Source organism: Phragmites australis, chromosome 16 (assembly GCF_958298935.1).
Source record: "Phragmites australis chromosome 16, lpPhrAust1.1, whole genome shotgun sequence".
Classification (NCBI taxonomy): Eukaryota; Viridiplantae; Streptophyta; class Magnoliopsida; order Poales; family Poaceae; genus Phragmites; species Phragmites australis.
Window position 1 is genome coordinate 24,558,614 of NC_084936.1, and position 15,531 is coordinate 24,574,144.

Genomic DNA, 15,531 nt, shown 5'->3' on the forward strand with positions numbered 1-15,531 from the left:
TTAACGGTGCAAGCTACTTACGCGTAAACTTGCCAACAATTTATCATCATAACTTGCTACAAAATATTTTCAACTAAAAGTTATTATATCATCTGATATTGCTACATACTCTATGTATAAATTGCTACAAAATATTTATTGAAGTTGTTACCACACCAGAAGTGCCAGAATTTACCACAAAACATTAACTAAAGTTGCTACACAATTTCATTTCTCGAGAAGGCCGAGACGCTGCAGGGGTCGAGGAGACCGAGTGCAGCGGCAGTGCGCTGGCGGAGACGCTGCACACCCACGATGATGGAGTCCCGGCGTAGAGGCTGCAACGGATGCTCGTGTTCATGGATGCTACGGAGGCATGGGCGATGACTCGGAGGAAGAAGGCGAGTGGGGCAAGGAAGGAAGGAGGAGAGCGGACGAGCAGTGGCGTCGCGACGTTCTTCGTGCGTGGGGGCTTGTTCCCAAGGAGGAGGGGTTGCTCTCAACGGAGCACTCCACCAAACGAGCCGGCGCTTGTTCCCAAGGAGGAGGGGTTGGGCGCTGGGGAATATCGCGTCCAGTAACAATCACGAACAAAAAGCCACAGCCGAGGCAGACACCATTCAACACCCAGTGTTGAAAAACTGAACGAACAGCCCTCCGAGGATAATGTATCGGTAGTCACTCTGTCACGAAAGGATACTAGTATCTTCTCGCACACGATACAGGGTCTGACCCTCAGCAGAGTATTTTACTCCTTGGAACGCTATCTTGCGGGGAGCACAAGGTTATCTCTCGCCTCCGGTCTGCTCACCTGCTATGCTGCTGAAATCTGAATGCTGTCCGTCCGACGGAGGCGCCGATCTTACGAAGGACGCTTCTCCCATCTTCAAATACCCCGCCACGACGCGTCGCGTTGGTGCAGTGCTGCTACAAACCTGACAACCACCTCGTGTAGACGTTCCACATGGACCCCGACGCCGAGGTCACGTTCGAGTTCGTGCCGGTGATCCGGCAGTACAAGAGCGGCCGCGTCGAGCGCCTGCTCCCTACAAACCGTGTCCCGCCCTCCGTCGACGCCACCACCGGCGTCGCCTCCAAGGACGTCGGCATAGACCCGGCCACGGGCCTCTGGGCACGCCTCTACCTCCCTGACCTCTCCGAGTGCCCCGGTGGCGCGGACAGGCGGCTCCCCGTCGTCCTGTACTTCCACGGCGGGGGCTTCGTCGTCGGTTCGGCCGCGGACGCCCCCGATCACGCCTTCCTCAACCGCCTAGCCGCGCGGGCCGGCGCTCTCGCCGTGTCCGTGGAGTACCGCCTCGCGCCGGAGCACCCCATCCCCGCCTGCTACGACGACGCGTGGACCGCGCTCCGGTGGGCAGCGGATGCAGCGGATGCGGACCCGTGGGTCCGGGACCACGGCGACGTGGGGCGCGTGTTCGTGCTGGGGTTTAGCGTGGGCGGCAACATCGCCCACAACGTCACTCTCCGCGCCGGCTCGGAGCCGGCTGAGCTCCCCGGCGGCGGGCGGGTGAAGGGGATGGCGCTGCTGCACCCGTGCTTCCTGTCGGGAAACAAGAAAGAAGGCGAGGTGAAGCTCGCGTGGGTGCGAGCTAAGCTGGAGGAGATGTGGGCGTTCGCGTGCGGCGGGCGGACCCCTGGCACCGACGACCCGCGCGTGAACCCACTCGCCGACGGCGCGCCGAGCCTGAGGCGACTCGGGTGCGAGCAGGTCCTGGTCTGCGTCGCAGACGACGAGCTGGAGGTCAGGGGCAAGGCGTACTACCAGGGGCTGCTGGCGAGCGGGTGGGCGAAGGAGGACGCCGAGCTACTGGACTCCGCCGGCGAGGAGCACGAGTTCCACCTCCGGGAGCCCGAGAGCGCCAAGGCGTTGCTTCTCGTGGACCGCTTGGTGGCGCTCATCCGCGGGAACCCGTAGAACCGCAAGGCGCAGGCCACGGCCGGTGGTATGCTGCGGTGCTGGTGCTGCCGTGTTGCAGATGCAGCTGAGTAAGGAGACAACTTGGTTGCATCTCGAAATCTCCATTTTCGATATTAAATAGAGAGAATCTTTACAGTACACCGTGATACTAGATTATGAAGAGTATTATTGTTATGATTCAACCGTCTATTTTAGTAGGTATTATTGTAATTATCTTGATACCTTTAAGGGTAATTACGTCATTGACTGACCGGACTTCGGACTTTTGTCACCCATCATCGATCGATCGACGGAGGGTGAAAACCCTAATAAATGAAATGAACAGAATAAGTGAAAGCTTATCCGAAAAATAAACTAACATTTTGATCTTCCCTAATTAAACATATAATTTACAAATTTATCATAGTTTTTTTTCCAATCCTACCCTTATGATACCTATGATACTCTTTAATGATACCTATGATACTGATGAGCGATAGAGTATTATTAGGTCAATCTAAGCCACCGGATAAAGAAAATGGACGGTATACACTCATTTAGGTGTACTGTAAAAATCCTCTAAATGGAAGGAGAAAACTCCGTGTCTTGCTCGAAATTGTTACAACCGATTCTTTTTACAAACGTACTGCCGTACACGTACTCAGCTCAGCTGTGACCTGAGTTTGATGGAACAAGGTGCTGAGCGCGTTCGACGCGGTGCTCTGCTACCTCTGGGGCGAGCCAATTGACCATTTGCCATCCCAAACAATGGGCTTCGATAAATCGCTACCTTCAAGAAGTTCCACTCCTGTTTACCACCCTTAAGAAAGTCACCTCTATCATTTGATATTCTCTTCTCTTTTATTCATTTGCGTTTTGTTTTTCCTAATTTATGTATATGAACTGATCGAATTGCCCTCTAGGCCATCGTTTGCCTTTTCTGGTTGGATTGAATCGATCCATTCGGTCAGACTCGTCTTCATCGTCACTCACTCGTCCCTGCTCGTTCCTTGCCGGCTGCCCCCATCTTTCTCTTAGGTCGTCACATCGCCCCATGCACCCGCCGCCACGTCTCTTTCTTGCACAGGTAAGGAATCACCGAATCCATCTATCATACCGCACCTTGCCCTCCTTTCCTCGCCTGATCTCCTTTCTCTCGCCCGATCCCATTTCTAGATCATCTGCTCGACCTTAGAGAAAGCCACACATCCTCTAATTTGATGCCCTACATGTAGATTGAGGCAAGTGGTGGAAAATACCCTGCATAATAAGGACCGTGTAGCGAAAATGATCCCATTAAACTATAAGTGTGATTTTGATGATTAATAACAACATAGTTAACGAGACTAATATGTTCGTCAAGAATATATGTTAGTAGATTTTATAGATGTAATACATGAAAAAGTCACTGTAACCGGGACAAAGTTATACTAAATTGGAGAAGGCACATGAAGATTTATCTCATCGGATGGTCTGGTACTCTAGGTGTTGAATTCACCGAAGTATATTTGTTAAATAGAAGAGAGGCCTGAAAACCTCACCGGAAGGTCCAGTGTTTGAGCAGAGTACTTACCGGAATAATTCTTTCAGAGAAGGTGTTGTACCGAATAATAAAGATTAAGTCTTACCGGATAGATTGGTAATCAGTAAAAGTTGTACCTGAGCATTTTTAAAGAAAAGAAAAGAAGATTTAACCCATAAATAATCCGATATTAAAAAGGATAAAAGCATCGAAGCATTATTACCATTGCGGGGATGGCCGAAACGCGGCAGCACCCCGGCAAGCCACGGGCGTGCCGGAGGCGGCGCTGTTGCAGGGGTGGAAGGTGCAAAGGCATGCTAATATGAAGTCAGGCTAGTGGCTACTACATTTGACCCTGATATGAAGTCAGGCGAACAAAATCCGGGAGTGGATTTTGTACCCCTAGCGGCGCGCGCGCCGGAAATATGTGACGTCCAGCGTGCTGAAAGATTAGTAGACTGCTATACATGCAGTGTATACGGGAGGTGCATTTGTGCTAGGATAGGTACGATGTAACTATGATTTGCACAGGTGAGATGCAGAGATGGTTCTAGACTCGGGGACACATGGACGGTGTGGGTGTGGTCAGTGCCGTGTAGAAGAAAAGTGGTTGTACTGTAATACAGTGACATGTTTTTTCGAGTGCACTGCTCGATGAAGCGAGCCATGAGGGAGTGCTAGAGCATCTTGGACTTGACTTCTTTTTACTCCGGAGAAAAACAGCTGGGAGACTTGGGTTACTCCGCTATGTGGAAAAGAGCCAGAGGCAGTCGAAGAGGAACAAGAACGCCTCGCCGCGCTTCGCCGTCGTTCAGGGGCGCCCCTCTCCACCGTGCTCTCCTGGCTCCCCTTCGCATCTGACCCGTCCCGCTCATCTCCTTCATCGTTGGGCATGCCTGAAGCCTAGTTACTCTGCTCCGACAACCTCTCTTCGCTCCTCAACACATGCCTTCGCCCGCCACCCTCTCCACCTGGACATCTGAGTGGTAGGTATAGCCGAAAATGCCTATGTTTTTTTTTCCTCTTTCTGGTCTTGATGTACTAAGAGATTTTATTGGTCTTTGCAACATGCTATCAGTGCAGCAGGTGCTGGCTAGAATGAAGGATGAGGAGAACCTGGTGAGCGTAAGTTGATTGGCAACTTTTTCTTCAATGTTGTTGTTAAATTTGATGGTTATGTGTTGACGGGTTTGAATGTTGTTCATCTTAAGGAAGGGGAGGGGACAACAGTGCACGCTGCCATATCTTAGATCCCGGTGGCATTGCTCAGCAGCATCGGTTCTGCAATAGCAGCTGAGGTTGGTAACTCTCGTGTCTCCCAGCCATGTCTTTCCGGTGGTACAAATATTTTTGCAGTTGAAGAGGGACCTATTTAGAGCGATTGGTTTTGAAAGGCTTTTTATGCTGTCTAATCTCTCAAAGCTAAACTTGAGGTTCAGTATGTTGGTTGTTGAGCCGTCTAGATGTTAAAACCCAGTCGATTGTTGTGGATGGGACGCGCAGGATCCATTTCTGAAGATGTAGAGAAAGTGTTTGGTATCCTGTGTGGTCCGCGCAAGATCGATAGTGAAAATATGCCTATAATATAGGAAAAAATGTAAAAATCTTTTTAAAAGTCACTTAGATTTTAACTTTCTCTCTTAAAAATTGTTTTGTTGTAAAAACCCTTCAAAAGTTTGATTTTGTTAAAAACACCCTCAAAAATTCAAAAAAATAAAAATAAAAAAATCACAAAAATTCAAAAAAAATACTAGAGACAATTTTAGACCTTCTGTGATCTTTTTCAAAAATAATATCCTTTGCATCATATTTTATGCAGAGAAAATTTGGAAAAAAAAAGAAAAATATGTAGCTCATTTATTAACTCATGTTATTTTAAATTTGTTATATCTATCATTATTTTTCCTACACAAATAATTATTTAAGTAAACTAATAAAAGTGGTTTCACTAATTTTGGTATTATGGATTAGTTATGAATTAATCTATTTGCAACATATTTACTCAATCTTGCACGTTACAATAATTATTTCAAGATTTTATGTATTTTTAGAAGATAGAGGATCATGTAAGAAGAATAAAAAATTGGTTTTATGGTTTTTGGATTAGTAATAATTAACTATGCATTTAACTCGAATTGGTAAATGAACTGCACATTTTTCTTTTTTTTAAACTTCCTCTCCATAAAATATGATGTAAAGGATATTATTTTTGAAAACAAATTTCAAAAAAGGTCTTAGAATTGTCTCTAGTTTTTTAGAATTTTTTGTGATTTTTTTAAATTATTTTGAATTTTTGGGATGTTTTTGCAACAAAATCAAACATGTAGGGGGTTTTTTCAACAAAACAACTTTTGAGGGGAAATTAAAATTCAAGTGACTTTTGGAGGGATTTTTGCATTTTTTCCGATAATATAAGAAGCCATTGATTTTATGCGAGTATCCTTGAGCATGACAGAGAAAGATGCACGTAGCCTGAAGCAAGCTGAAGCATTCTTGAACAAGGAGTTGAATGAAGCATCTAGTCGACTGGAACAAGACCGCTTCCAAATGGCATTTGTATTTTTTGTCATAGGGTATTTGTTGGCACCGTCATCTAAGCATGACTATGCATCCATAGATTGTTGGGGGTGCTTTGAGATGCACATATCATATCATGCAATACAATTGGTGTGTGATTAAGTCAATACTTGATGCTGTAGTGAAAGTACAGTCTACTATACTAGAAATTAGAAATCACGGGAAATAAAGTACGAGTAATATGGTTTTTACGTACTGGTCCTGCACTGTGGAGGTTGCTGAAGATGCGAGTTTCGCCGTGTTGACGGCACGATCGAACCTGTTGACGACGCACCAGATTTGTTGATGATGATAGTGGGTGGTGCCCAGATGACCAGGAAGACGAGCCGTGGTGAAGAACTTGAGTAATCGCGTGAAATGCTTCTCAAAAACTTTATTCACCCTCTTCCGGTGCAAGATCTAAAGAGCAAGGGTTTTGAAGATCTATTCTCTTGTTTGCTGGTGCATGCCGACGCGAGGATGGAATAGACTATAGCTGTAGTGCAACAGAGAGAAGAAGATGCAAAAACCCTAATTATTATATAGACTCATATAATGAGAGTATTTCCAAATTAAGGACTATTCTCTAATTAATAGTCTATATTATATATCCAATGAGGTGGGAGTCCTTAGATATATATAGGAAGAAAACCTCTCACCTCCATCTCTATTAGCAATATAGTACTAATAGATGGTGGGCCTCATGATGAACCGCCTCTCCACAAAATGGGTTTTTGAGATTTGTTGAGAATTATTAAAATTATACGTGTCTCTATAATTCTAACAATCTCCCACCAGATCTCAAAGTCTCATAGAGATTTTCTTGATCCCCTATGTTGTATTATATACCAGCGTTTCAGTAGAGACTGTTAAGTTGAACTCCCACCTAAAGCGTCAAGTTACACTCATCCTACTATTTTTGTTGGGCGCTCCTCACTTACGTTGATCGTGCTCGACAGGGTATTCCTGCCAATGAGTTGTCAAACTTCATCACCAGTGAACTCGGCGTCTCGACGGAGGAATTCAGCGTCAGGTGCTTCTTCCCAGACAACTTTCTGATCGTCTACCAGTCGTAGGCTGCGCGGGACGCCATTCTCGCCGCCAGCAATCAATCCGCGCCAACAAATGTTCTTTGGTTTTTTAGACCTTGGACGAGATTGGCTCATGCCACTGTGCTGCCTTGGCCTACAGGGTCATTGTCTCCTTCAAAGGCCTTCCTCCTCGCACGTGGTCCACCTCAACGGCTCAACACCTCCTTAACCACCACTGCTTGGTGGAGCGACTCAAGGATGAGGCAGTCTTAATAGAGTGTGCTGACCTCATTGACCTCTGCGTTGTGGCTTGGTGTGAGCAGCAACTCTTCAGCAACATCCCGCCATAAATCATGGAAACAAGGAGTTTGAGATACAATGTCTCCATCCGGCTCACCTTTCTTCGAACATAAGGCGCTAGGCTACATCGAGTGCCATTGCCATCGCTACAGCTGCTCCAGCTGTCACCAAACTATGCATCTGATAAGTATTGATGGTAACTAAGGGCTCTTGTGCCTAATTTTTTCGCTAATTACTCCATCTTTCTTGCTAATTATTCTCTTCGATTTTTGTTGTGTTTCCTCTTTTTTCTATGGCATGAGCCCGTGCCCTTCCTAGTCAGGTTTGGGGATTCTTTTCCCCTTGTTCTTGTTGCTTCTCTTGTTTCAGGTGGTTAACGATCTCCATGTTTGGCTGCTCTCATGCTAGCTACTCTGGTCTTCTTGTTCTGGTGCAGTCGTGCGTGTGATTTAGGAGCTAATTTGGTCAAGTTTAAGGAACACTATTTCCTCGTTTTATGTGGTTGGTGTATAGATGGAAGGTCTAAGAGTGGGGGGCTTGTTTGTTTCTTGGCAAGCTGCAATATATGAAAGTTTTAAATTTCACTGCTGTTTAATTGGTTATTCCTAGAATTCGTGTTCTGTTGGCCGGGCTGTGCAAGGAAAAATGATTGTTTGGTAAGGCTTTATTATTCATTAATCGTTCAGAAAGTGTGAAATATAAAGGGAAGCACATCGAATGCCTATCATGATTGTTACCGAGTTCTTGCATTAACTATATTCAGTTAATGATTGTTTTGACTTTTGAAGATAAGTTATCTCCTCTTTCCTTTTTGTTCTTTTCTTTTTGCTGCCATGGGAATAGCAGGCAAGCCTTTCAGGGAAGATATGTTTATTTGAGAGCTTTCTTCTGGTTACAGAACCATGCTTCAAATGAAAGGTATGTGTCACCAGACTAAATCTATTTTTTTTCCCTCTTGTTAAATTGCTCATTTGTTATTTTCCATCATTTCCTCTGTTCTATATTGAATGAAATAAGTGGCACCTTATTAAATTTAGTTACTGAAATGTACATATTCCATAGAATAAAGGGGAAGCTACAACCTAAATTCTAATCAAAGTTTTTTTTTAAAAAAAAATTCGCATATAAATACAGCAAAATAGTAATTGCAAGAAGTCAGATAAAATTACACTGTAAGGTGCTCCTTAGGTTTAGTATGGTACTTCTTTTTCGATCAAATTGTGAAGAGGAATAACTACTAGCTGTAGATTAGAATTCCTATTTTCTATCCATTTGTTATTTACTTTGCCTTAAGTATTACAAGAATAAGCTTTCTGATCGTAGAGTTTTTAGTATTTAGTCTTCAATTGTAATTCCACATTTTAGCTCCTTTTATATGCTATCGATGTTTGTTTCCTGGAATGAAAGGCGATTGGCACGTCCAAACATATGTTCGGAATGAGGAAGCTAGTAGATGAGACCATGTAGAAAGATTTCTGTTTGAACGTGTTTGTGTCCTGTCCTCCTCTTGTAGCGACGACTGGGCGGCGGTGCTGATGGTGACCTCGCTAGTGGCATGGGCTGATCAGGTCTACCTCAGGGCGGTGGCTTTCGATCCTGCCCCTACCAACCACAGCGGCTGGGGTTGGGGGCCCACCGGTTCGTGGCCGTGCTCATGGTGTCCGATGGGCGACCGGGATCCTTCTCCCTTCCTCGGCATCTGCGTGAATCTCATTCAGATCTTTTCGTGACACGCCACTCGGGGAGAGGCCTATTCACATGTCTCTACCTGCAGGCTCTAGCCCCGCGCTGCCAACTTTCGGCGCATCACAGACCCGGACGTTGGACCCTGTCGCTCTCCCCTCCTCACCTCGTGACTTCACCATACAGTGAACCTTTGACCCTGTGACGGAGGATCTCCATCCCTTCGACAGGATTGTAACCCGAGCCCCAGTGAAGCCTATGGCGTCCTGACATGTATCTCTAGTTTATTCGAGGCAGCGACGTCATGACCAAACCATTGAACTCCCCCTGGGGCTCAAGGCAAAAGACCCCACCAGCACTTCCTCCCCTAGTGGTTTGAACTCGGAAACTGTGGGTTGCTCTCCGGCAACCCCGCCTACCACGGTCTGCTCCCCTGCTGGCCCACCTTTTGTGGGCCATGGAAGCTGGTCCACTACTCGCTCTGGGAGGCGTGGCTCTACAACATGGCTTGGCAACCGCCTCCATCATCGGTTGTGTTGTCGGAAGTCCTGCAGTACCCTTGAGCCGCGACGCCAAGCTGACATCATTGATCCAGCAAGCGACAGCGACCCTATGACCATTCAGGCAACTTCAGCAGGTATTCTGGCAGTTACCCAGAGAAATCCTCAGCTGCTCTTCAGTCCAGCGTCTGCACCTGGGATTCTAGCAGTTCCCCAGCACCATCACGTGCCTGCCCGAGTTCAACAACCTAAGAGAGCTTGGAGTCTTCCATTGCATCCTTGCAAATTCTGATATGGATGCATTGCTTAAGCATAGCCCGCACTAGGAGGTTCTGGCCGTTGTCTTGTGCACGGAGCATCCAAGCATGCCTCAGCTTGCCTCCCGCACACTTCGGATTGCCTCTGGCACCCTCAGGATTGCTTCAAATATGGAACATGGATTTTGGCCATGGCTTGGATGTGCAGTTTGGAGGAGGTGGTGGTTGATAGCGCACCGCGCCTGGAGAAACTTCTTCTGCATAACAGCTTGCTCGGTAGCCGCCGCACCACTACTATACATATTGTTTCAGCTCCTATGCTCAAGGTTCTGGGGTTCTTGACCTCAGGAAGCATGATCGGGCGATAAACAACACCCTAATCAAGGCTGGAATGGACATGAGGGCTCACACTATGATCTTGAGCCTGAAGGTACTTGGTGTGAAGATTGATTTAGCGGTGGACAGGGAGGTCAACTTGCTGGCCATTCTCTTGAAGTGCTTCCCCAACGTAGAGACCCTGCACATCATGTTAATATTTGAGATGCTGCTTTTACAATTTTTGTTGTTTGCATCAGTATTTTTCGACATAAATATGCATAATATTCGAGACACCATCCTTATTGTTTCCTTGCTGGTCGATATTGTAGTCTACATCACCTGACACCATCAACAGCGTGGATGCTCAATTCTGGGAGTCCCAGAATTCCATCGAGTATGTTAGGTTCAAGATCTAGCCAGTGGTATTTCATGGCTTTATAGGCAAGGAGAATGAATTTCAGTTTCTTCACTGCCTTGTTAGGGAAGGGATGACACTTGGTACCCTTGGAATCATCTGTGACAAAGGTATACTTGAGAGGCAATGGGCTTCACCAGGCGGCCCGACAGACCGAGTGATTGTCCTTCCACATAGTGCCCACCTATCCTTCAACAACTCGGAGGACACGAGGATTTGGACCCGACCACCTTTCTTGGTGAGCTATAAGATATGTTCTTGTTTGTCTCTACGGCTGCATCCTAATCACTTGCATACTGATAGCCTTGCTACCTTTTGCATGTGAAGACGATGACCTTCCATGGCGACGACCAACGTCATGGCTTGGAGGTCCTGCCCTCCATCCTCATGGAGGAGGACAAGGCTGAGGAGTCTGATGCGGTGGAGGACATGATGGTTAAGGAGGTTGATGCAACCGCAAGGAGCAGCAGAACTATGGTATTGAGATCCACCTTGCTTCCCATACCTGGTGCTTCCATAGTGCGACAGACCTGACCATAGACGACCCGTTTTATGAGTTGATGCGCCGGATTGCATGATTCCACTCTTAATCGTCGGGTTTGATGGTCATCTTGCTATTGTTTCGGATTTTGCATGTTGTAAACATGTCTAAAATCATCATTTTTATCTGCTACAGTGATGTTGTCTTGAATATTATTTTGTTGGGATGTTATCTTACTGCAGGTGACTGCCACTATGTGTTATTCACCTTTCTTTAGTTCAAGTGATCATGTCTGCTCGAAATTTTTGCTGGGTGCCGAAATACAAATTTATGCTGTGTTTTCTGGTAAGTCAAAACTAAAAAATGTGAAATTTGATGGGCAAGAGCTTCTGTGCTCTTTTTTTTTCAGGTTTGCATATTGTGAGCATGTATAGAACCATCTTTTTATCTGCTACTGACATGTTATTTCAAACTTTTGTTTTTGCATGTTGTGGTTGTTTGGTTCAACATGGGCTAGATGATGTGTGCTTCTTTGCTCAAGGTTATGTGAGCAGTACCATCACTCCACAAGTGGGCATTCTTTTAATGTGATCATATTGCTCTTTAGATGTGCTAGATGCAAATTGTTGTATTGGATTCTACCGAGTTGAGGTTTCTAAGCATGATATGCCGCTAGTCAAACAAGCTACGTTGTAGTTGTAATGCATCTGGAGTAGCACCAGTTAAAGTAGAGCAAGTTCATCTTATGGTGACCTGTTTTAGTTGTTCCAGAGATTCACTAGACACACAGAGCATCCTTAAAGGCTAAAATATACAGTTAGTATGAAGATATGTTGGCATTTTCAATATACTTGGAGGCAGTGGCAATTCTACAGCAGCTAATACTCCATCAGAGATGTGGATAACTTGGCTGGACAATATGTTTTCCTCCTTGGGTATGAGTTTTTACAACCTATAGGAAATTAATGGTTTTGCTTCAAACATCTGTTGTATTCAACGCCCGTATAATAAGGAACATGTGAATATATTTACGTTGCACACTAAATTGAACTTTGTTCTTTGTTGTGGTCATGAAATGTATTGCTTGCCGCGTTTAGTACTATTAGACACCTGTAATAAGTGGCACCGACCTATGTTCTTTACACCTGTAATACTATTAGACACTTGTAGCTCAGTCTAGAGTATTGTTTGATGAAGATTTTCACTGTTCCATGCAAATATTTTTATATGCAGCTCCAAATACCGTGATTCTTGTTCATCGTGTAGCTTATAGTTTTATTGCGAGCTAAAATTCCTTTCGTATGAATTTAGGTTTCTATTGTTGAACTTGGTGTGTCATACTGCATCCAGCAAGTTTGGATCAAGTTCTGGTTTTTTTTATGTGTTTAAAATCGTGTCCCTTTCTTAGTTTCTAATTATCAATTGTACTTCTATGTTTTTTTCATTTATCTATGTGGTTGGCACTGGCATATAAATAAGGCTCTTTTTGTGCATTCTCATAAATAAATGAACCAAATAAACACTAAATATAATAACAAATAAACCAAAGAAACACAATCTGCCAAAGAAATGGTCAATACACCTCAACCTTCTCAGTGCCTGTTTATCAAGTATGCAACAACTATAACTTTGAAGGATTAAACGTGGAATACTCTTTTTTTTTTGTTATCTTTCATAAATGCCACAGTGCTGATGCTGGTGTTGGCTGATATGAGATTTTGAAACAGATACTGTTGACCTGTTTTGTATTAGGGCAAGCCACTTAGTGAAGCCCGTTGCCTCTCAAGTACACCTTTGTCACGGATGACTCCAAGGGTACCAAGTGTCATCCCTTCCCTAACAAGGTAGCGAAGAAACCGAAACTCATTCTTCTTGTCTATAAAACCATGAAACACCACTGGCTAGATCTTAAACCTAACACACTCGATGGAATCCTGAGACTCTCAGAACTGAGCATCCACGCTGTTGATGGTGCCGGTGATGTAGACTGCAATATCAACTAGTAAGAAAACAATGAGGACGGTGTCTCGAATATTATGCATGTTTGTGTCAAAAAATACTGATGCAAACAACAAAAATGGTAAGAGCAGCATCTCGAATATTACCATGACGTGCAGGGTCTCTATGTTGGGGAAGCACTTAAAGAGAACGGCCAGCAAGTTGACCTCCCTGTCCACAGCCAAATCAATCTTCACACCAAGTACCTTCAGGCCCAGGATCATAGTGTCAGCCCTCATATCCATTCCAGCCTTGATCAGGGTGTTGTTTATCGCCAGATCATGCTTCCTAAGGTCCAAGAACCCTAGAACCTTGAGCATAGGAGCCGAAACAATATGGATAGTAGTTACGGCGGCTGCTGAGCAAGCTGTTATGCAGAAGAAGTTTCTCGAGGCGCGCGCTATCAATCACCACCTTCTCCAAACTGCACATCCAAGCCATGGCAATCCTGAGGGTGCCAGAGGCAATCCGAATTGTGCGAGAGGCAAGCTGCGGCCTGTTTGGATGCTCCCTGCACAAGACAACGGCCAAAACCTCCAACTGCGGGCTATGCTTAAGCAATGCATCCATATCAGAATCTGCAAGGATGCAATGGAAGACACCAAGCTCTCTCAGGTTGTTGAACTCAGGTAGGCACGTGCCGGTGGCTAGGGTACTACCAGATTCCGAGGTGTAGACGCTGGACTGAAGAGCAGCTGAGGATTTCTCTGGGTGATTGAAGACCGAATGGAAAAGGGTTGTGAACCAGAACCAGATCCTCAACCTGCTTGTCCCTGAGGTGCAGGATCAGCTCTAGGAGCTCCTAGGAGTGCCCTCCGAAGGACATATTTGTGAATCTCGCGGCACAGGTGGAGACCCGGTGGGTAGCCACGCAGCGCATGATGGCAGAGAGGAGCGAGACGCCGCTGATGCTGCCCCACTGACGGGTAGCAAGTAGATCCACGTCCATGAGCAGATCAAGCTGAAACTTCGGCCATTTACGCCCCGTCAGCGACGAGAAAGCACATCGGTGTGCCCCGCCTCCTTGAGGGAGAGACGTTACACGATCTCGCGGAGGGAGGTTGTCTGGGAGTTGGTGATGTAGTCGACGCTGTCTTCCGAAGCCGCCGACGAGGGGTCCGGAAGGCCGTCGTGCGAAGTCACTGGGGAAGGGATGGGGACGCGCGCGATGACATCGGTAGAAGATCTGTCGCCGTAAGCAACTAGGGACAGGGTGGGGGCAGCATGACGTCGGAGAAGGAGCTCTCCTCTGAAGCCGCCAGAGACCGGGCGAGGTTGAGCTTCATGTCGTCGGAGTCATCGTCCGAAACGGTCGGGGAAGAGGTGGGTGAGAGCTCGAAGTCGGAGAAGGAGCCGTCAGCCGTGTCATGGGAGGATCCCGAGTCCGATAATGGGTGGGAGTGGGTGTGGGGGTGTGGAGATGGCAAGACAGTACGGAGCATCGAACGAAGAACAACACCGAAGACCCCTCCTGCCCGTCGTACTCCCAATATGTCACGGTGGCGGCGGCGATGGTGATGGCGGCGGAGGGAGGGGAGGGGAGCGGAGTGGGTAGGGTTTGGAATCGGGACGGCAGTGGGAGGGAGGGTGGCGGAGTGGGAGTGGGTAGGGTTTTGCTTGTTCGGAATAGCCTGAATGCTTACGCTCTGGACCTTCAGATTGGTGGTGCATTCTTACCTGGCCCAGTATTGGTACACGTCGATGCATCATCTTGATGGGCCAGCCTGCTTCCTCAGATTTGATGGGCCTTATGCTTGTGTTTCCCTTAAAAAGAACTACTGGTAACTTCGCCACCGCTTCACATTGGGCCTCCATCACGGGAAAGTGAGCTGGCGCGATACCTGGGCTGTAAACTTAGGCGAAAACACTTCTAGATTTTACCTTTTCAGTTTCCCTATGAAAGGGGATGTAGCTCAGATGGTAGAGCGCTCGCTTAGCATGCGAGAGGTACGGGGATCGATACCTTTTTGGAGGAGCTTTTGGTGAAAGAAAAACATTTTCCATGGGGAATTTTTTGCTCGGCAAGTATGATATGAACTGTTAAAATCGGGATGTTTTTTAAGTCTTCATCTATTCAAGGTTGTTAGAATCGGGATGTTTTTTCCTTGACAATATCAGATCGTAGAATCATGATTTTATCAGATTTTTAAAAATACATTCCAAAATGTTGATGCTGTTAGTTGGGAACCAGTATTGTATTCCAAAATGTGTCGGTTAGTGTGAGGAAGTTTCGTGTTTGTTGATGCAGTTTCCAGAAAAAGTTTTCGTTGGACAAAAGAAGGGTAATTTCCACATTTCATTGTGAAGTTTCAACATCAAATCGGTGCTAAATTCATTGGATTTCTTGTTGCAGATCACCGTGGGAGATGACTTTCTTGCTTGTCAAATTTTTAGATTTTAGCCCTTTTTAAAAAAAAATCTAGGTATGGAAAAAATGTAAAAAAAAAAACTCTTTTTACGGCACCATGATCACGATAAAAACGGACTGGATTTATTCAGTCCCATTCTGATCCATTTTTTATATTTTTTAATCGTTTTTGGATTTTCAGTACTTATACGGAAACGGGATGAAA

At 45.8% G+C, this 15,531-nt stretch overlaps 2 protein-coding genes across 15 annotated transcripts; both read left to right on the top strand.

Moving 5' to 3' along the window:
• The first annotated feature begins 669 nt into the window (after positions 1 to 669).
• Positions 670 to 2,385, top strand: LOC133894809 (probable carboxylesterase 2). The gene has a single exon (XM_062334979.1). The coding sequence runs from the start codon at positions 944 to 946 to the stop codon at positions 1,913 to 1,915; it is 972 nt and encodes a 323-aa protein (XP_062190963.1). The 5' UTR covers positions 670 to 943; the 3' UTR covers positions 1,916 to 2,385.
• A 1,704-nt stretch (positions 2,386 to 4,089) lies between these two features.
• Positions 4,090 to 12,005, top strand: LOC133896121 (uncharacterized). 14 transcript variants are annotated; one of them, XM_062336638.1, is made up of 9 exons: positions 4,090 to 4,405; positions 4,498 to 4,544; positions 4,631 to 4,717; positions 6,935 to 7,008; positions 7,167 to 8,224; positions 10,546 to 10,717; positions 10,807 to 10,956; positions 11,203 to 11,305; positions 11,478 to 12,005. In XM_062336638.1, the coding sequence occupies exons 5-9, from the start codon at positions 8,073 to 8,075 to the stop codon at positions 11,549 to 11,551; spliced, it is 651 nt and encodes a 216-aa protein (XP_062192622.1). In that variant the 5' UTR covers positions 4,090 to 4,405; positions 4,498 to 4,544; positions 4,631 to 4,717; positions 6,935 to 7,008; positions 7,167 to 8,072; the 3' UTR covers positions 11,552 to 12,005. The 14 variants fall into 14 exon arrangements, 1 of the variants encoding a protein (XP_062192622.1); XR_009905706.1 differs by having other exon boundaries at positions 10,394 to 10,717; positions 11,203 to 12,005; XR_009905710.1 differs by lacking the exon at positions 11,478 to 12,005 and adding an exon at positions 10,394 to 10,458 and having other exon boundaries at positions 10,807 to 11,212.
• The last annotated feature ends 3,526 nt before the right edge of the window (positions 12,006 to 15,531 follow it).